Raw genomic sequence first — 25,985 nt, forward strand, 5'->3', positions numbered from 1 at the left:
AGCTGGTCTGCTGGTGCGTTCAGGTGCTGCCGGTAACGGCGTATGTTTAAAGCAGTTTTTATCTTTTAAATATCAGTGTTTTTAGCTGGTCAGATACATTACATGTTGCTGGTTTCTCTTAAAGCCTCGCACAACCCTGTTGGATAAATATATTTAGCAAAGCCCTGATATGATTTATGTATGCGTACAAACACTTAGTACCTACGTAACTACGGATTGGCTTTTTCCCGTTGTAGTGTCGGGCCGTCCTATATTGTACAAGCAGTCATTGAAGGCAGCATGGAAGTGTGCGTTGACACCAGCCCCCTCGCTCTACTTCCTGTGCCACAACTTCACTGTACACCACAGGACGCGTCTCACCCGGCGAGCACCGAGCCGTAAGTGTTCTTATTCCCACGAAGCCCGACTCCACCGATACAACGGCACCGCTGTTCGGCTAGCTGGACCACAACAGGCCTGTATCTATCTAAAAAGAGACGTCCACAGGTCACTTTAAAGTGACTGGACTACAAGGAGCGTTCGAGAAACGGGTCCGTAGCACACACCGGTCTGTGTTTCTATTTAGCATAATTACCCGTAAACCAGTTACGTTAACTCCACGGCCGCATATTAGCATAGCATGTTATAGGTCGTCAAAGCCAGACTGAAGTTCTAGGTTGGAACTAACGTTAAACTCTGCGTCCCTTAGTTATAAGCAAGCACGCTCACTACAGTTTCCACGACACGCCAATAAAGTGTTCGTCCCGCTGACGGCGGCGCGAGCGACCCGGATCAAGGTTGTTACGAGCTGTCACACCGAGGGGGAGGGGCTTCACCGCCAACGTGCGGGGCCCACAGGCCCCCTCTGCGTCCCCTCACCCTGTGTCCTCCGCGGGGCCCACAGGCCCCCTCTGCGTCCCCTCACCCTGTGTCCTCCGCGGGGCCCACAGGCCCCCTCTGCGTCCCCTCACACTGTGTCCTCCGCGGGGCCCACAGGCCCCCTCTGCGTCCCCTCACCCTGTGTCCTCCGCGGGGCCCACAGGCCCCCTCTGCGTCCCCTCACCCTGTGTCCTCCGCGGGGCCCACAGGCCCCCTCTGCGTCCCCTCACCCGGACCCTGTGTCCTCCGCGGGGCCCACAGGCCCCCTCTGCGTCCCCTCACCCTGTGTCCTCCGCGGGGCCCACAGGCCCCCTCTGCGTCCCCTCACCCTGTGTCCTCCGCGGGGCCCACAGGCCCCCTCTGCGTCCCCTCACCCGGACCGCGAAGAGAAAGAGACAGTGAGAGAAGACGTTATAACATAGTAGTTACTGATTGCTAGCAAGTGCAATTTAGCTGCTATTTATTTTACAGAATGTTTTTTTTAAGTGCATCGTGCTTCGTTCCAAATAAGATGAAACACACAAACTATACAAAGATCTGTTGTGTTGTCTTTCACTGAGAACAGGGAGTTCTACTTATGACAGAGTTTCTAGAGTCTGAGGCAAAACAAGCAGATAGCAGGAATGTTGTGGTGGGAGAAGTGAGTCATGAGGAAAATGTCCCTCTCATTTTCCCTCTGACGCCCCTCAGCCCCCATGTCCCTCATGCGTGTGTCTGCTCACTCTCCTCACAGTGTCCTCAGGGCACACCGCCTCGCAGCAGCCAGAAGCTCCTGGAATAGTGAGTTATATAGCTATAGTTGTACATGTGCACATAACAAGACCGCGGACATGTTATTTTAATTCCTTCCAAAAGAATGACCTGTATCCATTATACAGGAGGTGGACACAAATGAGTGTGTGTGTGTGTGTGTGTGTGTGCTGGGTGCAACAATATCACTGCATCATGGTACTGTCAACATTACTCTTATTATCTTATCAATATCATGATAAAAAATCATATCCATAATGAGGGCTTCAGTAGGGATGCACCGTATGGCCAAAACTCCATATCACGGTATTAAAAAAGGTATCACGGTATATCAGCGCACATTAATTCATTGACCCCGAGACGGACCGCGGCTCCCTGAACAGCTGTTCGACGCTTACTCACAACCAGCTCACAACTAGCCGGCGTGTTAGCGTGTTAGCTTGTTGTGGCTGCTAGTGTTGCCACCAAAGGCTCGACAGACTTTGCAATAAATCGTTTTCTAATCTAACGTCGGATTTTCCCAAACCAAAAACCCTCCAAACAGACGCGGCTCCTCTGTTGGGCTCAAGTTGTGTCTCTCGTTGTTCCTCCTGTGAGAGTTACTTGTTGTTGTGAGCTGTGCAGCATGCAGTCCGTTAAATGTACAATGATTAGTGTTACTAATTGTTTGTGTGTCACCAGCTGTTGTGTCGTGGTGTTTTACCCTGTTAAAGAGTGTTTGTTGTGGCTTATTCATTGTTGTTATAGAGTTATCACCATGACTCGATCTCTACACACGTAAGACAAGTAGCTCCGGCCGCTGAGCTCCTTCATAACGGGTTAAAATAAAATCGTCCGTCTGCCGAAGAGCAACGTCATTTTAAACCGATATATTGTCGTTAGAGCTGGTGTACCGTGCGGCCCTGGTTGTAACTATATGTCCCGCTCCACTGCATATGTATTGGCACTGTTAGGGACAAGTTCCACTTAACACTGGATCCTACATTTCCCATGAGGCCACCGTTAGGAAGTCTTCATTAGCCTACTTTGTAAATGCTCATAACCTTTCAAATTGCACACATTCTGTTTCTAACCCAGGCTTTACGTGTTTTGTTGTGTTTTTCCTTCAAAATAAAATGTGTGGAGTTCCTTTTCAACGTGAGTTGCCTGCTGATGCAGAAGCTTCCTTCTGTCCTTCTCGTCAGCGTGAGGACTGGCCATGACGCAGCAGGAGCAGCAGGAGTTCACCGAGAGCCTGGAAGCGGCGCTCTCCTGGATGAGGGCCATCCAGAAGAGGCTGAAGGCCAATGACAACACCCAAGGGCCCCTGGAGGCCCTGCAGGGCCGACTCAGGGAGACGGAGGTGAGATGCTGCTACCTTTAGTACATCTGAGGATCGCCTGTATCAGGACCAATGTCTACGTACAATTTAGCAGCTATACAAGCAAATTAAGAAGTCATGGAAACGGACTCATGACACTCTCAACAACTCTGAATACCATATTTAATGATTATATCCTTATCCTACAATTTCCATAAATAAACATATTGAAAGTATTATAGTTTATGGTGATGAGATTACACTTTATTCACGTTTCTGTGTGTTATCGGAATGAAACATGAACTGGTTAAAACATATCACATGGTTAAGTGTAGAGTTCTTTGGGATTTCTTTGCTCCTGGAAGATGCTTCTTTAATTCATACATGATGAAAATGAAACAAATGTTCTGCTGTGTCAGATAAGTACTGTGCAATGACACACATCGGGTGAGAAAGTACTCTCTTACCACATTAGGTGCTTTATGTTACGTGTATACAGTACTTCCTTGTTTACCTTTCATATTGACTACAGCTGTATTCTCCGTGCTCCACTGAATGTGTAGAAGATCCATCAATCGGAGCATGAGGGTCGTGTGAAGATGGACATGGCGCTGGCGGCAGCTGACAACCTTTTGCAAAACGGAGACGATGAACTGAGGAACCACACCCACACCAAGCTCAAAGACCTGAAGAACCTGTGGGAGGAGACCACCACCTACATCATCCACTGTCACAGGTGATACCCTGCCGCGCCCGCGAGTGTGTGTGTGTGTGTGTGTGTGTGTGTGTTTGTGACGGGTAGTTATGGGACTCACCAGGTCAGTCTGCCCGAGGTCTCTTTGGCCGCCTCACTTAAGCCATAAGTGATCTGTTTAGAGCTTTGGATGTGTGTCTGCAGGTACTCTTCCCCTGGTTGGGTATCAACATGCCGACTACAGTATCTGGCTAAACTGCAGGGCTTCCCCAAATCGTATCTAGATCATTGTTTGTCTATCCTGGTGATGCTACAATCCAGAGGGGAGAACAAGTATTAAAACACGACACACTCCTGCAAAATCAGCAGTGTATGAAATACTCGTATGTCACATTGAAGTATAGAACGTCCACCACTGTCCTAGAGCCCAACCATTAGAAGTCCCTTGATTTGTCCAGCCAAGAGTCCAAAAACCTAAAGCTGTTGAGTTTACAATGATAGAGAACATGCGTGCAGAGTTGACCGCGGTGGAGAGCTAACAGTGTTAACTGAGGGGGAACGGGGTGGTGGGTGCTGCGCACTTACTCTTCCTCATGTGTCTGAACCCAGTCGCATAGAGTGGGTGTGGCTCCACTGGAGCGAGTACCTGAAGGCCCACGAGGAGTTTGAGCTGTGGCTGACGAGCCGGCAGCGCAGCCTCGATGTTGTGGTGGAGCTGCAGCTGGGGGCGAAGGAAAAGCTCTGGCAGGTGGACCAGCAGAGGGTGGTGGTGAGCGACATCCACGGCCAGGCGGCACTGCTGGAGAGGCTGCTGGACGAGGCGGCCGCGCTGCACAACAGGACCCAGGACCCCAGTGTGGAGCCCCAGGCCCAGGAGCGGCTGCAGGAAGCCTACAGCGATGTCAGAGACAGAGCTGAGGTGAGGAGCTCATGCGGTCACACTCACCTACGTGGAAGATGGACAAATACTCAAAGCCGGGACAACAGGTGTAGCCACAGTAGCATCATGCCATTTAGTCATGGTGAGCCCCTCTCCTACAGTGTTGCCATTTAGGGAAATGACTGTATTTATATTCCAGGCAAGTTTTCTCAAACTTTGCAAGCATGGAGACAGGTTTACACACACACACACACACACACACACACACACACACACACACACACACACACACACACACACACACACACACACACACACACACACACACACACACACACACACTCACACACACACACACCTGCATGAATACATTTCCTTTAGCTTGTTGTTGCTTGTTGATTGTTACCGGTTGGAATACTTGCTGAACATCTCCATTATGCAAATGAGCATTTTTTATGGACTAGTAACCCTCTAAATGCAAAGCGTTTGCTATTGGTTTATGTGAAAATGCACACAGCTTAGCTGGTTCAATGTGCTTGTGGAATAATGCTTGAATAATTCCTTAAGCACACGAGGAGAGAGCACAAGTATGAAAGTGAGCAGAAATGAGAGTGAACCAGGCAGGAACTAGCGTGAGTACTTCCTCTGTGGGAAGGAGGAACTGCGTCTCAGAGCTTGAGAACAAATGTAAAAAAAGATATAACCCAACAACCATGAATAGTTTTTTGCCTCCACAACACACACACACACACACATTCCCAGCACATATTGTTGTCTAAGTTTAAGAGTTTAGTTTTATGAGGGATGAAGGAGTCATGAGTAGTGTCAGTGTCAGGCTTTGCTTGTAGGATTTGCATCATGTTTGAATCAAAGTGAGAACAAATCAGTGATCCTTTGGCCTCATTTGACGGCAAGCTACTGCGAGCCCGTCCCTCAGCCACACAACGCGCTTTATATTTCCTCTGTGTCTGTTATCGCATCTGCAAGAGGGCAAACCGTTTCCCGTTCATTACATTTCATTCAGAGCGGAGATATCGTTGGATTGACATTTACACAAACATAACAAACCTTTCCTGCTGCTACACAAAGCGATGCTCTTTCAGCTCTTTCAAATGTCACTCAGATCTGACCAAGCATTCACTTGAGCACACCATTCTGCTGGAAAGCCTCGACTAACGCACGCTACTGTGTCGGTTTCACGGGGATAAAACTACTCACACTGAGTCGCTTTATTCTTTTCTCAAACGTTGACGTGGTCTCAGGAGTACAGTTAACAGTTAAAGACAACAGCTGCCGGTCTGAAAGGAGAAAACCGGCATGAAGTCGTAATGTGTGTTTGTGCTGCTGTGCCAGGAGCGTCTGTCGCTGCTTCAGAGGACGGCGGAGGAGCACCAGACGTACCAAGGCTGCGTTCAGAGGTTCCAGTCGTGGCTGCTGTCGAAAACCACAGAGCTCACTGACCTCGTGGAGAGGGAGGATTCAGCCGAGAACAAGCTCAAAGCCTTACAAGTGAGACTCTCTCAGTGTGCATAGTTTGAACGGGCTGTGAAGATGTCATACATATGTTGATTAACACAGGAAACATTCAAAATATTCTTTGTATCGCATTGCTTATAAGGAAAAAAGTGCTTTAGTTAGTTTTCTGAAAAATACATTTGGGTTATTTTATTTTTGAGAGACCAGTTGACAATTTGGTCATCGCTAAAAATGTGGTTACAGAGCCAACAGTGTTTACCTGAGGGGGTCGGAGGGGGGTCTGTCGTTGTGCTGAGCGGTGCTAAAATAGCTCTCATTACCTTTACATAGATCAGTGCGATCAGACCGATGATGATGTGGGAACATTGAAGGCCCTCTTCCCCTCCACAGGGGGTGTACCTTCTTTCTTTTGAATTCATTTTATTACATGAACTTGATATAATATCAGTTTTCTTCCTAAATAAGTATGTTAATTTACTTTTCTACTTAATTTACTTTTTTTTTTCACTGAAAATAAAATTGCAATACAATTAACATTATTTCTATGCAAACAGTAGGATCTGATTATGTCCATGTGATCAGTGGTGGGTTTCCACGTGTCTTTTGGAGACACTCGGCACACTGAGGTCTTTCTTCTTGGCTGATTCTAGTGTGTGTAAAGCACAGGAACACATATGACTTGTTATATTTTCATACTTTACCTTATTTTGTGCCGTTGTTGTGGTTGTTTCTGTGTAGCATGTTACAGCTGCAACAGACTATCATCTGGTTTACACTTTACATGAGTATATGTATCTTGTCTCTCTCCGTACTGTTGTCTCTGTCTCTCCCTTTTCTGCTTCATTGATGCTCTGAATGTCTTTTATTGCTCCTTCTAGCTCACAGTTTTGGAATTCCCTTTCGCTAGGTCACTCCGCTCTAATGGCTGCTGTTAAACGGAGGAAGCAGGATGTTGTGTATTCGTGAATTGTAATGTTTCTGTGTCAGGCTCTGGACGACAGCATAGCCGGCGAGGAAAAGACCCTGCAGCACATCGAGGCAGTGGCGGAGGCGGTGAGGGGCAACACCTCTCCCTCCGGAGCGGAGGTGGTGATGGAGGAGGCGGAGGAGCTGCGGCTGCGCTGGCAGAGGCTGAGGCAGGGCCTGTTTGAGTGCGAGGAGGGCCTGCGCTCCAGCCTGGACTCCCACAGTCAGTACGTGGCCAGGTGCCAGCGGCTGGGGGACGACATCGGCCAGCTCAGGGTGCTGCTGCAGGGGCTGGACCTGGAACTGGAGGAGGGCCGGGAGGGGAGGGGCCACACTGACCGGACCGAGGAGCAGATGGTGGGCCAGTGGAAAAAATACACCGTAGGTTCTCTATTTGACTCTGAATGAACATCAGCTGCATTGAATTACGTAAAATGATGTTTGCTGAGGGATTGAATGGAGAAAAGTTGAGTCTTTCTTGCCGTGAGGCCACAGCCACATTTTATATTTTATTCTGTCACGTCTATCTGAAGGCTTCAGTTACGTTGCAAATTCTACTCATAAGGAAATTGATAAATACCACTGAATGAATTAGGTTATATTCTACCAATAATATTGGTCCGTCAATTTACACGCTACTAGTTTAAAGTAACCCATTTACCTCCATTCATGACCATCTACAACAGTTCAGCACTGGGCACCTTTATGTATCCATAGTGATAATCCAGTATTACATTTGTTTTTTCATTCTAATAAATGTCCTTTAAGGTGAGAAGGCTAGTGTTGGATCTTACAACCTGTCACTACACTAATATTAGGTACTTAGTCAGTGCTACAGACACATTTAGAGTCAACAGAGAGTTGATGTAGCTGTCGATTTGAATCCTTGAATCCTTGCTCATTTTTTCTATTCTATGCATCCGTTCTCCTCTGTGGTTGCACACATTGATTCTCTGCCTGTCCTCTTTGCATACACATCACTCTACAGTCTACGTGCCCTGACATGATGACTGATGACTGGATTCTTTTCTCCATCGAAGTGTATTTTACAACCTATCTCACATTCCTGGCATACTGACACAAGGTGGCGGGCCTGTCACTCAGGCTGCTCGATCACTTTCGTCGCTCCACTGAATGAGCGCCTGCGAGGAGTCCCAGTCACATTACTTGTACTCGGCTCCCCCACACTGCGACGCTCATCCATGTCTCTGTGTGAGCCCCGCTGTGAGGCAGTGAGGACTGAATGTGACAGAGACACAGAGTCCGCAGGAGAATAGAGGGAGGACGTCTCTGCTGTAGTGGAGCGGCTTCGGTTGGGTGTGACTGGAATGCTGACTCCACCGAGCGAAGCTGCCACCTCACTGTCACTCGTTTGACAGGAAATGGATTGTAAACATCTCCAGTTCATCTATTTTGCAAATGCGCCATTGAAGTTAAAATATTCCAATACTGAGAATTATAGAAACTCAGGCGTCCTCCATAGTCCCCCCCCTTCGAAACTCTGTCCCCAAACACATCCGACTCACCCGACCTTCAACATTAAATCACAAATCAAAACCCGCCTTTTCAGAACTGCTTGAATAAGGTGTGTTTTATGTTTCTAATGTTCTTTCTTTTTATATTTGATGATTTTAACATGAAGTGTCTTTGAGTACTATGAAAAGGGGGGCTTATTATGGTAGGGGAAATGCTGATATTGCTACTGAATCTCAGTTTGTTAGCAGTTAGCGCTGCTGCTAATGCTACATGCTCTCAATCTCAACACTGATGGTTGTTTCTGTTTCTATTATCAGGGATCGGTGAACAGAAAGCATGAATAATGTTTTCCTGAATATCACAAGCTAAACTTTATTTCACACTGTAAGTTTGACTGTTACGGTCAAACTGTGCAATAACGTGGAAGATTAAAGGAGGAGTTCAAGTTTGCTGCTTGTGTCCCATACTTGTCCTGCAGGATGTGAGGAACACTCTGGCAGGGGAGGAGTCCCAAGTGGAACTACTCAAGGCCCAGCTCAAGGAGCTCTTCAGGTTCTCAGAGGACTCGCGTCACCTTTCTGATGACGTCCTGGCTGTTGTTAAAGAACATCAGAGGTATGTTACCGCTTTGGAAAACCCCCAAAAGCCAAATGCTAGTGGACCCCATGTTAGCCAAATCACGTGTTAAAACTTCCTTGTTCAGCTATTTGTGTAATACTAATGCCTCGCAACTCAAATATTACCAAACGTGGAAAAGAACATCGAGCCCAGTTAGTCAGCAGGGAAGGATACTCAGGTCCAATGTATTCTATGCAGCCACAGCAAGGCCTGGGTCCAGTGGAGCCGGTCCAAGTTGATGCATATCCACAGTCCGAGGCAGGATGTGGTCAATGAACGACAAGAAGACCGCCTGCCAAATAAAACCCAAAATAATATGAATTTCCCGGTTTTGTATCATTGCAAGTAGCATACACATTCAGGGACATACCAAAATATGTCAGACGTACAAGGAAGTTGACTTGGCAGTTGGTGCATAACATCAGACAAGACAATGGACAACAAGACAGATAAGACAACTTAGTGCAAGAACAACATTACAAATAAAAGTTAAAAGTGAAAGTGTGTGCATGTGCAGTGTGAGGGGGAGTGACCGGTGGAATGTTCTAGTCAGTCAGTGGGGGACCGGCTCTGTTGATGAGCCCGACTGCCGACGGGAAGAAACTGTTGGTGTGGCTGGAGGTCTTAGTCCTGATGGACCTCAGCCTCCTGGCAGATGGAAGGGGCACTAACAGGTTTTGTCCGGGGTGAGAGGGGTCGGCTACCATCTTTTTAGCTGCTTCAGAGACCTGGAAGCGAACAAGTCCTGCAGGGACGGCAGATTGCAGCCGATCAGCCTCTCTGCAGAGCGGAGGACACGCTGCAGCCTGCCCTTGTCCTTGGCTGTTGCTGCAGCGTACCAGACGGTGATGGAGGAGCAGAGGATGGACTCCATGATGGCCGTGTAGAAGTGCACCATCATCGTCTTTGGCAGGTTGAATTTCTTTAGCTCATCCCCACCAGAGATCAGTCCGATGAGAGTGGTGTCATCCGCAAACTTCAGGAGCTTTTGGCTGATGGTTTACAGTTGATGATGAAGGATTCCAGATCAGGAGAACAGTGTTTTAGGATCACCGTTACGTCGTTGCACCAGCTGCTGTTGGAGTAGAAGCAGATTCTTCCACCCTTCGTCTTGCCGGAGAGCTCCGTGTCGCGGTCCGCTCTGAGCAGCTGAAGCCCGCCAGCTGGAGCGCGGAGTCCAGTATCGATCCAAAACGGAGGATGTAGAAAAGTCTCTGTCTCTCCTCACCAGTAGCTGAAGTCTGTCCAGTTTGTTACACAGAGGCTCGCAGTTCTTCCTCAATCATCACACAAAAATCTATTTTGTCACGTTTCAATTAGTTCAATTTTATTCACTTCAATTTACCTCAATGCTCTTTTATTTCCCCAAATCCACAGAACAAAACCTATCTTTATAATCTGTACAGAATACAAAAAGCAGGCAAGGTGATGCATTTGGACCTGTCCTGTGAGGGACATGGAGGCGTGTGTTTAGGTGTGTGTGAGACAACCCGCGGGCCACTGGTGGTTCTAATAGAGCGTAGCTGCAATAGCATGCAGCAGAGAACTGCAGGGTTCAAACCCCGGCTGCTCCATGTCCCATGTCGAGGTGAGCAAGACACTGCTCCCCGGCCCCCTGGCTTTTCTCACAAACTAAGTCCACATCCCGTCACTCGCTGTCTGTGGTTCACGTGTAGAACATTGTGTCATATCTGTGAGTTGTTTACCGGTTCGCCGGTATGATACACTCTCAGGCTCAGGGAGAGTCGGCTCGAGGAAATTCTCTCACTGTTGAACGAAGGAGCAATCTGTGTCGTACCTCCCGCACAGTGTCAGAGCGGTTTTTACAGGTATTTCCTGGTCCCCAAACGGGGGGGGGAGCGGTATTCGCCCTATTCTGGATCTACGAGCTCTGAACAAATATCTCAGGAAATACAAGTTCAGGATGCTGACACACGCATCTCTGCTGCGCCTCGTACGACAGGGCGATTGGTTCACCTCTGTCGATCTAAAAGACGCATATTGCCACATCCCAATTTACCCTCCCCACAGAAAGTATCTAAGATTTGCTTTCCAGGGGATCGGTTACGAGTACCGCGTGCTCCCTTTGGGTCTGTCTTTAAGCCTGAGGGTGTTTGTGCGGTGCACGGAGGCGGCAATACCCGCGCTGAGACGACAGGGCATGCGCCTGGCCACATATCTGGACGATTGGCTGCTGTTGGCACAATCGGAACAGGAGGCCGTAGCGCACACACGTATTCTTGTGCGTCACCTATTCGACCTGGGTTTTGTGATAAACGCGGAAAAGAGCGTGTTGTCCCCGACACAGGGCATAGTCTTTCTGGGACTATCCCTGGACTCGGTGGCTTTCACAATGCGCCTTTCGGCCGAGCGGGTCCGTGCAGTGCGCACTTACACGGATAGGACGAGGAGTTTCAGGAGGAGCGACCCGCTGTTCGTCTCCTGGGCTAATCCGCACACGGGGAAACCTGTCACAAAGCAGCGCCTGTCCCACTGGGAGGTTGAGGCGATAACTTTGGCTTATACGAGCGCACTCGACTCGGGGCCTGGCCGCATCCTGGGCCTTATTCAGGGGAGTCTCTGTGCTTGTCCGTTTCTATATGCCGGACGTTTCTGGCACGCGCTGTTTTGCTGTCCTGGTTGGAACGCAGTTTTTTTTCCTGAGGGTTGGTGGACGCTAGATAAGCTTGTCTGGCAATACGGGAGCAACCACATCCCATAGTGAGACACCGAACGATGTATTATGAAAGAGACCTTTAGGTTATTTACATAACCCCGGTTCTCTGAGTAATATGAGTGAGACGTCTCACCAGACAACCCTTCTTAGAGAGAGAAAGTCACTGTTTGAATGCTGTTAAAACCAAATCATTTTATGATCGGAATATTGTCAGAGCGGCGGTGGCTGTTGCCTATTTTACATTTTACAAAATGGGGGGTGAAATCTAAAAGCAACCCAAGCAGGTTCTGGTTCTGGGCATTGTGACAGCCGGGGGCATCATATATCTCGTGTGGCCGGGTCACCAGGTGATATATGATATATGGAGGTAGAACGAGGGACATCCTCAGTACCCTGATCACACCGGTGAACTCACGCCTTTCGCTGTGTAAAGATTTACTTTTTAGATTGTTCTTGGTTTATTATTATTAATATATAGTATTACCTCGCATATTTGAATGTGCCATAATTGCCGCCTTGTCAGTGGTGTGAATGGAAGTGAAGTTGTGTGTTCTCGTTACAGTGTGAAATGCAGAGCGACGAGGCTGTGTTCAGAGTCTGAGTCGGGGCTGAGGAGCGTTCTCCAGGACCCGCTGGTGGCCTACAGAGACTGGGCCCACATGGTCTCTCAGCTTCTGGAGGCCTCCGCTGAGGTCACGGACTTCTCCCACATCGACATGCTGGTGCAGAGCATTGAGGTAAAACACACAGATTTCATTTTGATCATTATAATGCGTGTACATGTCTTGTGTGAGAGGTGTCCATAGGAGTGATGGGCTGCCAAAGATAAATACTATGTAATGCAGGGGTCACTTCGACCGAACGCGGGCCAGACCATTACGGCGACGAGGGGGGGTGGCGGAGTTTGAGACCCCTGACCTAATGACTATCGAGGTGACCCTGAATAGTTCAGGATCCTCAAAGCAAAAGATTGTTCCATTCTGCTCCTAATAGAGTTGCTTAGTTTCTCCCATTAAATCATAATATATATATTTATATATGTATCCTTTTGTGGTGGATATCAGCCTGTTAATAATACTGAGCTACGTTAACCTGAGCAGCGTAGGGTGTATTCTCTACTTCGGTTACAGTCGGTTGGCTCCGTCACATTGTTAGCTGTCGCCATGTTGACAGCCGTGTAGTATGTGGGTGACTGTGGGTCAGTGGGGAGCAGGTCGTCCTCCAATCAGAGGGTTGTCGGTTCGATCCCAGGCTCTGCTAACCCGCATGTCCATGTGTCCTTGGGCAAGACACTTAAAACATGGCTCCTGTAGCTGCGACTACAGTGTGTGGATGTTAGTGACTGATGGCAGGTGTCACTGTGTGTGGTTCTCCTGTCAGCGTGTGAATGGATGTGAATGATGTCATGTAGTGTTAAAGCACTTTGGGTGGTCAGAAGAATAGAAAAGCGCTATACAAGAACAGTCCTTTTACCATTCACCATATATGTGCCTGTATTCCCTTTATAAGAATCTCATATCGACTCTGACTGTAATCTGTGGTTGTTCTACTTTGCTCTCACAATCCAAAAGCAGAAGGTGGTTTTCAAGCGCTCTGAGCATTTATCGTGTAAAGGTGACCTTCAAAAGCCTCTTGTGACCCTAAATATAAATCCAACACCCTTCCACTATGCTCCAGCTCTTTCTAAACTACACAGAATACAGAAGACCAGTGGTTTTTATTCTCTGTCAGATACATATTTCATGATACTGGGACAGCAATCCACACCACCACAGGACTCAATGGTCCATTGGATCAGACTCTGCACTCCTGTGGTGTTCCTCAAGGGTCGGCCCTCGGCCCCATCCTCTTTATTACCGACATGCTCCCCTCGGTTGTGTCATCTCTACTGTTATGCTGATGACACACAGCTCCACATCGAGACTCCCCCCACAGCCATGCCATGTCTCACCGCCTGTCATGGGGAGATGGATGAGCAACAATTTAAAACAAAACATTTAAAACATTGCTTGATAGGATCCTGATGAGAGTCCAGATATATGAGCAGATACCACCCATCCCACTCACTTCACTGGCACCCGGGCAGCACAGATAGTCACTGGACTCTTTTAAGACTAAAAATCTTTTTATTCAGGAAGCCGTTTTAACTTCTGTTGAATCACTCTTAGCTGTTTCTACTTTATTATAGTTTTCAGAACTATATTTTTATTACCATATACTGGCTCTATGGCACTGTGAGATTCTTTAGAATATAAAGTGTGTTACAAATAAAATGCATTCTTATTATTTATTGCCATTAATAAAATGTGATGCCATGGAATCTTTGCAGTGTATGTCCTCCCTCGCAGCGCTGTTCTGATCTTCAGCCCAGTGTCAGAAACGCAGCGAGTCTCTCTGGCTCCCTCAAACAATGAGGATCTTTTCTCAGGATGCAATGTGCGTCCAGGCTCACCAAGCAGAAGGGAAAACATGAAAAGCTGAAAAAGATCAGAAAAATGTAAACTCTCTAACTTCTAGTCTCCGTGTAAAAGAAACGCTAAAGCTCATGTAAGAGTTACTGGGGCAGCACTCCATGCCAAATGTTCAGCATGAAAGGCTGCTGGAGAAGCTTTCTGCAGGATGTGTGAGTAGATATGGAATCTGTCTGCTGGTGCTGACAGACTATATTTATATATTATAGTAGGGGAAACACTGATACGCCAAAGACGTGAAAATGAGAGTGAAAACTGATATTGGTATTCAGGGCTGCCTGAATAGAATGAGATGACATGGTGTGATAGCAGCAGGCTTCACGTTCCCTCTCTTCCCTCCTCCTGTTCTAGCGTCTGCTGAAGGGCAGCGCCCAGCTGCAGGAGCGCCTCAGCCTGCTGCAGGTGAAGGGCCACCTGCTGGACTCGGTGTTCGGCCCCGAGGGGTCCGACAGCCTGCAGGGAGAGCTGGGGGCCGCCGTGAGGAACAGAGAGCTGCTGCACGCTCAGCTGCTGCAGAGCAAGAGCAGGCTGCAGGTACTCACATGCTGCCTTTAATATCTACACATTCACCACACACTGAATCCAAATGTCCATGACCGTGCTGAAGGTCATTTCTCATGCCAGGCAGTCACTGCTGGTTTCAGACCCATGCAAATGTGATGCCCATGGTATTGTTGGTGGTAGAATGAGGGGGGGACAAGAAAAAGAGAAACAAAGTGACCAATAAATCTACAAGTTGACGACGGCACGTCCCCTTATTTATCCTTCTGTTGCCTGGTTTAACAAGTCGCCAACATGCCGTCTGTCATAAGTGAGACAAGTCACAGAAATCATGTATAACTATAATTGCTTAATTGGACAGTGACCATCTCAAAAGACCAAATAAAACCTACTGTGATATAAAATCTGATCGTTGCACTACAAATATTGACTCTGGTTGTTTCAATGGAGCCGTTCTGAGTGAATGCACTCAGCTGTAGTCCAGCAGTACATAGAGTAGAAGAAGAAGAGGTTATGACAAGGAAACACGTTACCATGACCATCAAACATCTGCAAGGATCAGAGGTAGAACGGTTTAAGTTTCATATTTGTTCTCAATATCGACTCGCTGTTAACACTGGCAATGAGTAAAGAAAACAAAGTACTTGAATCTTAAGTGTAGAGGTAAATGAGACACAGCTTTTAGTGTTGTTGACCTGTTCAAGTCCCTCATTACCTTCTACAACGACAGAAATGCACAGACGTCTTCACAAGGACAAGTTGTGCCTGGAGATGAAGTCAACATAAATATTATATTTTGAGGGAAGACGATGAGTTATGTGAGGGTCAAATCAACTTTTTTGAAAAAGGCAAAAACAACCTAATTTTTTTCTTTATGATGCACATAAAGGACACCAACAATTCCTCTGAGGCCAGCAACACATTTAAATGTGAATCTAAAAATAACACCACATTGGAGGGAGTTCAAACACACGAAAGCTCAATAATGACATTGCAGTTCAAATTGAGGTATAATGTCTGCAGGTGTTGATGAATAGTTGAGCTCATTTCATTACGGAGTCGGTGAAAACACGATTGATGCTCGCGACTGATTAGTCTCCGCCTCTCTCAGGGCTCAGTCTCCAGGAGCAAGGACTTTGGCGACGCCCATGAGTTGATTTGCTGCAGGCTGGCCGCTCTCCAGGACCAGCTGGGGGCCGCCGACGGCCTGCAGCCTGATATCCTGGCCAAGAAGAGCCAGTCAGACCAGTTCAGGGTGAGTTTGATCCCGGACCGGTCCACCGGAGCACCAGCTCTGCTGTTATTGTCGCCTCCAGCTGATTTAGATGAGTTGACGTGTGACGCAACGCCCCCGAGGTTACAGATGATCGCCGCGGTGCAGAGATCAGACTTCTCATACACATATCTACATATATCCAACGCCTGCGGCAGTGCTGGAAAGGCACTTGTTGGCTTCACTTGAGTTAATGGCTGCTTTTAGTGTCAAAGTGCTACATTCATACATCATCAGAGACTGTGGTGCAATGTCATTATAAATATGTTGATTATAAAAATATTTCCAACTGTTCAGGTGATCCTGAAGGACCTGGAGGACTGCGAGGCCCCCGTCACAGCGCTGGAGACTCTGGTCTCGTCCAGTCAGAGCAACAAGGCTCAGTACGAGAGGCTCCACGCCGAGTGGAAACACCTGCACAAGGCCGCCAGGGTGAGGCAGAAGGGTCATCACCAAGTGCTTTAACAACACATAAAGCCTCTTTTAGCTCGGAGTCGGGGAACATTGAATTGGTTGAGTCTTTCTCACCAACCTTGTTTCTAACAAGCAGTTAATAGTTTAATGTTATGGGGAAGAAATAACAGCCGAGAAATGTTATGTTGTGATCATCCTGGCTAATAATTCTGGTGCTTAATTCTGGTAACAACTTTTTCTCCATAAACATCATAACATGCTTAAAACTTACTTTACTTTAGTTAAGAAAGGTTTTGATGTGGATTTCATCAGAGATGGTGAACAATCAACTTACATGAAGGAGAGATTTACGTTCAATACGTTGACAGTGGGCTCGTTTCTGCGTGATAATTGTTTTAATCTTTAAATGAAAGCAAGCCAGACATCCAGTTACCCATGAACGCACATGCACGGTGGTCCCCGTGATGCAAATACACCCCCATCAACGTCCTGTGAGCAGATTGGACATGTTCATCCGCCGTACACTGTACTGAACAGAGTACGCTAATCTTTCTATTAAACGGTTGCACACACACACACCAGGGATTTATATCGGCGTGTTCGTGTCGCATGGACTGTCCTCATGTCTTTTGGAGACCACCGACCGAGCAGCTGATCTGTCTTCTGTTTGCAGGTGAAGGTGCACGACAGCGAGGAGAGCATCTCAGCCCACGAGAGCTTCCACGACAGCTTGCTGAACCTGGAGAAGTGGCTGATGATCATGAGGCAGAGGCTGGAGTCCTTCCACAGCCCCCCAGCAGAGTGGAGCGTGGAGGGCCGCCAGCACGAAGCTGAGGTGTGTTCTCCCACCTCACATCTGCCAGCTGATTCATTTCAGGGTTAATTATAATGGCAGCATGTTGACACCCTCCCTTTGTTCCTGTGGGATTCACTTCTCTGTCAGGACTTTTCTTTGCTTTGACCCTGCGTGTGTCACAAATACAGAACGTGTGAGAGCTGCTGCGTCGGATAAATAGGAAACTGTTAAGAAACCCGTGAATTTTTCCCTTTCATATTTGTGTTGTGTGTAGGACTGCCGGCGGCTCCGAGCCACCTGGCATCAATGTTAATGTGGACACCTCAGAGACAGAATTCCAGGGTTCTTTGTTCCTCCTGAACCACCTGCACAGCTCCTCAGCACCGCAGGAGGAGGTTCTTCCGCTGTGCATTTCCTTCATTTGGATCATTGTGAAGCGCGTCTGTCGCCCCGATCAGGAGCACCGGCCTCCTTGAAGCTCTCCGACGGATATCAAACATCTGTCTCTGTCTGCAGAAAAGTTTCCTCTTTAGGAACGACAGAAAAGTAGCACCCGTCTTCTCAGCCTAGAACACCTGGATGTCGCAGAGAGGAGAGTGTTTGCACATTAAACGGCTGCTTCAGAGGAGGACGTGCACTTCACCACACACAGCAATAACGTGTCACCCGATCCAGCAGGGGCACAGGGAGCGCTGCAGAGCACTAAACAGGGTGTAGTTCCTGAAGTGACCTGCCTGTTACACCAGAACACACACACACACACACACTGCTGAATGAACGCAATGTTTATTCTCAATGGCCGTGAGCAGGTGTCATGTCTGTCGCCCTGCCGAGTGCTAGTTTACTAACCCGAGGCTTCACTTTGAACACTTTGAAGCAAAGTTAAAACTTTCAAGAAAGCAAACTCCTGTTATGAGATCAAAATAGAAATGTTATTACTTTCACAGTATGTATATCGGTTCCACATTCAGGAAAAGGGTTACCTCGGATCCCAGAGTGCGTGAGCCGTGTACTGTTTGGCCTGTGTCCCTCTCCACCACGGTCACCACTGCGCTGCACTGTCCTGGTCCACAGAGAGCACTTGGAGAGTTCCCTGAGAAGGAGCTCCAGCTGCAGCAGATGGAGGTCCAGGGTCAGGCCGTTTTGGAGAGGACTTCAGAGGAGGGACGGGTCCACATTCTGCGAGACATTCGGCGCCTCCAAGAGTCCTGGTTTGCTCTGTACGATACCAGTCTCAATCTCCACAGGTACCGCACGTCTCCAGCCCAATCATTCTCAAGCCAAAGTAATACATTATTCATCTTCGTCGATGCTCAAACCATCTTCTTCTCGTGGTTGGCCCACGGAGCGCCTCTTGCATGTTGCCACTACTTTCAGCTACCAGAGACCCATGGACATGTAATAGGCTGTCCCCTGTCTTCCAGGCTGCTGGACCGCTCCACAGAGCAGACGCACCGACACGCCGCGGCGGGGGGAAGAAGCCCGGAGGGAGAGGGGGCAGCGACCGGGCGGCGTGGTGGAGCGCAGGGCCGCGGTGAGGGTCATCTCTGCCTGGATGAACGCGTGGACGGCCGGCCCTCCTTCACAGGAGACCAAGTGGACTCTTCCGCCTGGAGAGTTGGCAGCAGAGCAGGCCAGAGAGGCTCAGCTGGAAGCCCTGGCAGAGAGGCAACGCCGCTAACCCCGGAGGCAGCGGAAGGCCGGAGCCCGGGAGGAGGAGCCTTCATGCTGTACAGAAGGGAGCCGACTCAGCACCAACCGGTACTGGTCCATTCATAGTAAAGACACACAGGAATACTAAATAAGAGGGTTGGGACTGTCCTTCCTCTATGTTGAGAAAAGTACTTCAATACCCTCAACATTTATTTCATCAGTTCAACTGATTCATGCTGATAAAAGTATTCAATGACTTTTAATCAGCCAACCAGAATGTTTCTACTGATTATTCAGCAGGAGGGATTTTTTCTTTTGTCCCTGTGTCAGAAATATCCAACCTCTCGCGTATAATTGGCTATAAGGATAAAAAAGTTAGAAGAAATGTCCCCCTGTTGTCTGTCAAGGCCGAATGCCACAGCAGGAACAGTGTTGACAAAAAGTTAAACAAAACTGCCCCAACCGCAGGACAACTGCCAGACGAGAGACATTGAGACCGAACTACACAAAAATAAGTTGGTTCGGAGCGAACCGTCCATTCCAGTGAGCACATCTATTCTGTCAGCTTTAGCTTTAGACTACAGGACCTTCGGCCCCATTTAAACCCTTATCGCCCCTCCTGTCAGTCAGAGCAGAGACAGATTAGCTGTTTAAATGCGACGCATTCAAACATGACAACAGTTCGATTACGTCCTGCCAGAGACGAGTTATTTTCCTCCTCTTGAAGAAAGAAAATCGATAGCACAACAAAGAAGCACAGACCACTGCTGAGGCCTTTCTCACACTCAGCGCCCCCTGGTCGATCCTGCATGATGGCTGAAGCTTTACCAGTTGTTTGGGGTATTTTTCAGGGGGGCACGGCAGAGTACCAGTCCAGGAGGAGGGAGTTCGAGGCCTGGCTGTCACAAGAGAATAAACTGCTCTCAGGGATCTGCAGCAGCCGGGGAAAAGCTCTCAGTACCAAAGAAGTCAGGAGCCAGCAGGACACGCTCACCGTGAGTTTCTGTTGACAGGCAGGTGGTCCGGTGTTTGCCTGATGTAATCACTGATAGGAAGGCACACCGAGGATCAGGGACCCGGACAAAGACACGCAGGCTGAACACAACCTGAGCTACATGCTGCTGCAGAAGATTCTAGAATGCACATCCTTTATGCCGTGCCGAGACAATGTCCATCCGTCCACTAGAGACCACGGGGTGTGGAAATGAACGATAGCAGCTTCCCACGGACCTCCGGTGGTCGCCGTTTGAGTTGCGTTTCAGACGGCGTGTCGTCGTCCTGTTCTAGTCCACTTCTCTGAAGCCTCTGCTGTGTCCCCCTGCAGGCTCTGAGGGCCGCAGTGGGCCGGGGCCACGAGCAGTTCCAGCTGTTGCTCCAGGAGAGTCCGGCCAGCGATGCCGGACAAGCAGAAGATGTGCGCCTGGAGGAGCTCCGCTACCGCTGGATGCTCTACAAGTCCAAACTGAAGGACGTGGGGGACCTCAGGTCCAGGGCCAAGGTGAGAGCAGAGCCTTCCTGTCAGCATCGGGGGTTAAAGACACGCTGGTGGGAGCGCGCTCGTCTTACATTGTTTGTCTGCAAATTGAGCTGCTTGGATGCAACAAGGTAACTAAAGTATTATCATCATCATCATCATCTTCATCATCATCATCATCATCACACATAAACTAACTTTGTTTATGAGAGCGCAGATTTTAGAAAGTGTAGTTGCACTGTGCGGCCACGACGTTCCCCTTTAACTGTACTAACAGTCTTTCCTCCACAAGGTGGCGGTGTAACACCATAGAGAGCACTGCTTGCACAGTCACACATCTGTACAGCAGCTGCTGCTCAGTCCACTCACTGGCTGGCATTCTGCTCCAGATGTGGTGGATCCAAATGAAACCAAAGGTTTTGACAGTGGTTTGTTTTTGGGAGGTGCTGCGTGAGGTTCAGGGTCAGTGGGATCCAGAGAGCACGTCGAGGTGTGTAACCGTCCGTCTTCTATGCCTCTGCAGAGAATCCAAGCCGGACCGGAGGAGCCGGCCTCCACAGCTAAAGTGCAAAAGGTAACAGACTGAGAAGTGCTTTCAAAGCGATGGCTCACCCTAACAGAGCGCCTGTGTGGTGGGAAGTCAGCTGCATTGCACATATAGTTATATGAGTGTGTTTTCTCATTGCCACCGTTAGCCAGCAACTTATCAGAGAGTAGTGAAAGTGACCAAAGCCCAAACTGCAAACCCGTAGAATAATGTCTAAGAGAGTTAAATCCAAATTTAACAATGGTCCTTTTCTGTCTAGTTAGTAGACATACTGACCCACAAACTACAGACCTGAGTGACTCATCTTCTCTCCTCAAGTTCTTCACCAAACCATGTTAACAAACCATCCTTTCCTCTTTGTCATTTGACCTCCTAAGTGCATCTTTATTTTATTTAGGTTTTATTATTTCCCCAAGATAAAACTGGATGCACTTGGTTTGGCTGAAGAAGGAACTACAGACATGGTATTGTGTCCTGTAGTGGGGGAATCGGGAGCTGCTCAAATGTCTTCAACTTAAGAACCAGATGCTCTTTATTCATTTGTCACATGGACACTTCCCAGAAGTCTTTGGGCCGTAGCCGGCTGAGCACCTGACCACCTGACCGGCATCGAGCAAGTGGAACCCCCCCCTCCACTCATTTAGTAAGCAGATTACAGTCTGACCCCCCAGCCAGCCTGTGCTCTTCACATGGCCTGTGCAGGCTTCCTTCATCTGCAGGACAGATGCTTGTTTTAGGAGTCACCAAATCACTCTCCACTACGTTCTTTTCTATTGTTTCTATTGGCTTCATGTCTCTAAGCTGACAAACCCTCTGATGGCTACGCCTCAACAAGTAAGAAGCGACCTTATCAGGCTTATTCACCAAATATATCTGGCCTACTTGTCCCTTCAGCACTGTGTACCAACTCATTCATCACAAGTGACACAGCAATGACACCAATAAGTCAGCTTTAGCGTTTACCCTGGTTGCCATCTTGGTTTAGCATTTAGCATGCTAACATCAACAATAAACACAAACTAGCTGAATGCAGATCATCAGGTATGTTAGTGTGAACACACACATTGTGCTATAAATAAAAGCCTCATGGAGGTATTTGGGTAGCGAGTGCTACAGACTCCGTCACACTGCACCCCCCCTTCAGAGCGCAGGGGGGCGGCCGCAGCGTACATCATAGAGCTGACATGTCTCCATTAATGGGTGTTGCTATGGTAACCCTTTAACTTTAACTGTCCTGTGGCTGTTTGTCATATGGAGCTACGGCCAGCTGGTTTCACTTCCTCCTCCTTCAGTCATTGACCTTCAAGCACACAGGGCCCCTCCCTGCATCTCCCCGGAAGTTAAACTGATAATAAAGCTGGGGAATGTTAGTCCATAGTCCTCATTTGGCCTCACTTGGGCCGTCCCGTGTCTTCTAGTCTGTGGGATGTTCTTATTGTCAGCAATAAGACAATGATGATACACTGCGTTGTTTTGTAGCATTCAGTCCAGTTTTTCTGTGTCCACATCCCAAGTCTTTACCCGTCATGTTGCTGCTCCACTGACCTGTAGATCATGCGAGTGCGTCTAAAGGGAGACGCTCAGGAGACAGATGGTACAGGTGGCTTATTCTCACACGTTGTGACAAAGACAAAAGAACAAAAAGGGTCAGGCAGAGACAGGATCCAAACACATCACCCAGGTCGTAGACGGATCCAAACTCACTACATGGTGCTTTGGGTTTAAACATGGTAGTATGAGGACTGTTAGAGTAAATCCCCTGATGACAGGGAGATGAAGCATGACGCAGCGTTAGTGGTCCTTACTGTCACATGGAGGGGTGACAGTCACAGTGGCCTTCAGGTAGCGAGGGATGGGCACTACAGATCCTGTATTTCTATAGTGACGCTCTCTCCAGTGGTTAAAGGTCCATGGGTATATTTACTGTAAAGCACTCGTTGTCCATGTGATCTGCTGACACGACGTCGTTGGTTCTTTCTCTGAGTGGAGGAAGCAATCAACGTGAGAATGAGTTCATGAGTAATGAGGTCGATGCTGCGGAGCATCCTTTCATGATGTTTGTGAAATCCCCTCATCAAGTAGCTTCCATGTGAATGATGGGTTCAATACGCATGACATGTTGTCTGTTGTTTACTTTACCAGATTATTGCATCAACCATCTGAAATACGAAACTCAAATCCTGATTTGAATCATTTAATCATTAAAAAAACATTGGTGTCGTTCTTTGCTATTTCTTCAATGAAGATGCTATTGCTGCTACGCTAACGTCTTCAGGAGCTGCACACACACACACACACACACACACACACACACACACACGCGCGCGCCTGCTGCCAGCCGCCCCTCTGATTGGCTGTGTGCTGACAGGCAAAGGTTGATCTTCAGAGATGAAACTAGTTGGGGAGATACTATGTGTGTGCATTGATTAGGGCGGCTGAATGGAGATGACAGCAGAGGTTCTGTGTCTGTGCGAGGATGAGAATAAGTGTTGTGATGCTGCTGTCGTTGCAGAAGGCCGGCCTGTGTCGGCGCGTCTGTCGCCTGGCTCTTCTTCTGTGGCTCCTGCTCCTGGCGCTGCTGCTGCTGGCCCTCCTGCTGCCCCTCATGGACGGAGGCCACAGCTGCTCCCTCTCCAACAACTTTGCGCGCTCCTTCAACATCATGCTCCGTTACGAAGGCCCGCCCCCCACATAGGACGGGCTTCTGTAGGAAACGCCTCAGATCACCATGCGCAGCCCAGTGAGACACAGCCAGGAGCTCCAGTAGCTTCATCTCATTTTAGAACCAAGCCAACAAGCGATTTGCTCTCACCAGACAACCCAACCATGCTTCTCTACAGTGTAAAAAAATCATTATGACAAAAATAAGTATGATTTGCAATTCATGGGACAAAATGTTTTGTCACAGTTTTAAAAATGACCGTCAGCGTTTAAAGCCCCAAACAGCGCCTTGTATTCCAGGACCACCAGCACCGACCTGGGGACGTCTTTCCTGCAGCGTCCACAAGAGGAGGGAAAACACGCTTTAATAGTTCAAGTTTCTAGGCTCTTCCTCCTCATGGACGCAACAGCTGCTCCTTCTCCAACAACTCCGCCCACTCCTCCACCCCGTGCTCCATCACAGAGAATCAGCACGAGTGCTACAGGGCTGCAGGTCGTCGTCTCTTGTTGTGACAGTCAGCTGTTGTCATGTAGCAGTGCTGTACAGCCAGTATGCTACAGCACCTTTATATTTTAAATGCTTGTGCCCAATGAATCAGCCGGCCTGTTTTCTTTTTCAAATGAAGCTGAAAGTAGAAATCTTAAATCAAACACAAACATGGTGCCAAGATGAACAGCAGGACTTCCTGTGGAGCAGGAGGTCTCTATCTGTCTCCTCATTGATTTAAACCACATAAACAGACAAATGGCAAAGTGAGAGAGAGGAAGGGATCAGTTGACATGAAGAGCCTGCTGGCAGAACGGGACCTTTACTCTGAAGCCACCTGACCGATGAAGGTGTGTGTGGGGGGCAGCAGCCCTCCTCTCGTCACACATTTCCTCATGGAATCCACATCCAATGCTCCGGGTTCTAACATTGTAATTAGAAGGAGGTCTTTGTGTCGTGTGTGAGCTCAAGAGCTCGTCTCAGGGTACCGGGGGGGTCCGTGCCCCCATCACATGACACATGAGTCACATGACAACTTCTCTCATGGTCTCATGGTGTGACGCGTGTGTCCCAGCTGTAAACTCTCACTCCTTCCACCCCCAGACACCGTCACTCCGCGTGTCGATGCTATTGATCTATCAGGTTGCCGTGGCAACAGTGACCTAATGGAGCGAATCCCCTGTCTGATTCAAAGCGTGTTTCAGTTTGTGTCGCTTCACAAAGACGATGAACTTCAGCCTCCTCAGATTAGCTCCACCATCTCCACCACGATGCCACACCACCACTCCGTGAGGAGGCCGCATGCTGCGTGGGGCCATGTGACCGTGGCCTTAAAGCCTTTGTGTCGCTGCCATAACCTCCTGTACTTCAGTGTGTGGCTTCCTGGAGCACTATAGTCCACTACAGGACAGCTGACTGTTATTGCACCACCCTGGATGCATCGGCTGGCTCCACCCTGCTTGGTGTCCATTGTCCAAAGGACTTCTGCTCCTTTAATTACAGCGTGTGTCTCTGGGTCCACTCGTTATGCAAAAGGTGTCAGATGGAGGCGTGAAAACCAAAGGCTTCTTCTTGTGAGATGCCTCTTTTTTATTAATCTAAACATGTTATTCAGGAGCGTTGCTCGCTATTATCCAATGTTTTTTATTCTGCCGAAATAAAGAATTTGAAGATTCTGTGTGTTTTACATTTGAGTTTTTGTTGTCATCCAACGTCTTTATGCTAGCTAGCTAGCCTGTTAGCTCGCTTGGTAAAGAGAATTTCATATTTTCCTGCAGGTGCAGATCTTCTGAATATCTCCTCCTGCGCACAACATGTTTGTGCAAATCTGTCGAGTCCAGTGACGGACGTGTACATGAACGCACACAGTGTAGCGTCTCTAACACAGCTTCACACTCTCACTGTGTCCACACACTTGTACGTGTGTGTCCCGTCCTCCCACGCCGCTCTCACCGAGCTGCGCCGCAATCTGGAGCGCTCGCTCTGCCAACCACACGCCGCCCCCCCTACGGCCTGTAGAAACACGCGGCCCTCTGATGGAAGCCCCTAACCACGGCGTGCTGATCAAACACACGGGCCGCGCCGCTCCGCTCAGCGCACAAAACAAAGCTCACACGGTTACGACTCAACATGTCTAATGGTCTAAAGAGCGTGCTGGACATGGACAAGTGTCCAGAGGTTTCTGAGGAGCTGTGGTGAAGGTTCATCTCCTGGAGACTCCTCTGGTCCAATAGAAGACAGGACTACATGTCTTGATTTAATCCCTCCCTTCTTTGAGCGTACGGTCTCAATGTCTACAGCATGAAGTTCATTTAGCAAGCGATGGTCCAGCGGGAGTCAAACAGACAATAAGGCAGAACACGCTTTAGGGCGGGGCTACCGTGATTGACAGGTTGCTGCAGGTTGTTGTAACCATTGGGAAACAAACACATGGCCTTAATCCAGGATGAAGACATGGAAATCACCTGCTGTGTCTCCACTTTATGATGATTGTCTTTTGTTTTTCGGAGGAGT

General features: G+C 48.4%; 1 protein-coding gene across 3 annotated transcripts; it reads left to right on the forward strand.

Moving 5' to 3' along the window:
* The first annotated feature begins 267 nt into the window (after positions 1–267).
* Positions 268–25,147, forward strand: syne3 (spectrin repeat containing, nuclear envelope family member 3). Of its 3 annotated transcripts, XM_078089077.1 has the most exons (19): positions 280–377; positions 1,592–1,638; positions 2,793–2,950; positions 3,472–3,644; positions 4,212–4,521; positions 5,836–5,991; positions 6,946–7,305; positions 8,879–9,015; positions 12,258–12,432; positions 14,518–14,700; positions 15,779–15,922; positions 16,238–16,372; positions 17,028–17,189; positions 18,225–18,397; positions 18,575–18,911; positions 19,655–19,798; positions 20,128–20,301; positions 20,801–20,851; positions 23,337–25,147. In XM_078089077.1, exons 3-19 carry the CDS (start codon positions 2,807–2,809, stop codon positions 23,517–23,519), a joined length of 3,141 nt encoding a protein of 1,046 aa, XP_077945203.1. In that variant the 5' UTR covers positions 280–377; positions 1,592–1,638; positions 2,793–2,806; the 3' UTR covers positions 23,520–25,147. The 3 variants fall into 3 exon arrangements, with proteins under 3 accessions (XP_077945201.1, XP_077945203.1, XP_077945204.1); XM_078089075.1 differs by lacking the exon at positions 1,592–1,638 and having other exon boundaries at positions 268–377; XM_078089078.1 differs by lacking the exons at positions 280–377; positions 1,592–1,638 and adding an exon at positions 409–530.
* The last annotated feature ends 838 nt before the right edge of the window (positions 25,148–25,985 follow it).

The sequence above is a fragment of the Gasterosteus aculeatus genome, chromosome 15, assembly GCF_964276395.1.
Source record: "Gasterosteus aculeatus chromosome 15, fGasAcu3.hap1.1, whole genome shotgun sequence".
NCBI lineage: Eukaryota > Metazoa > Chordata > Actinopteri > Perciformes > Gasterosteidae > Gasterosteus > Gasterosteus aculeatus.

Bases quoted from the DNA above. Each gene is read 5' to 3' on its own strand.
- syne3 (XM_078089075.1), top strand. From the start codon at position 2,807: ATGACGCAGCAGGAGCAGCAGGAGTTCACCGAGAGCCTGGAAGCGGCG. The intron at 4,522-5,835 runs GTGAGGAGCTCA...CTGCTGTGCCAG, and splicing joins ATGTCAGAGACAGAGCTGAG to GAGCGTCTGTCGCTGCTTCA. The intron at 14,701-15,778 runs GTACTCACATGC...CGCCTCTCTCAG, and splicing joins AGAGCAAGAGCAGGCTGCAG to GGCTCAGTCTCCAGGAGCAA.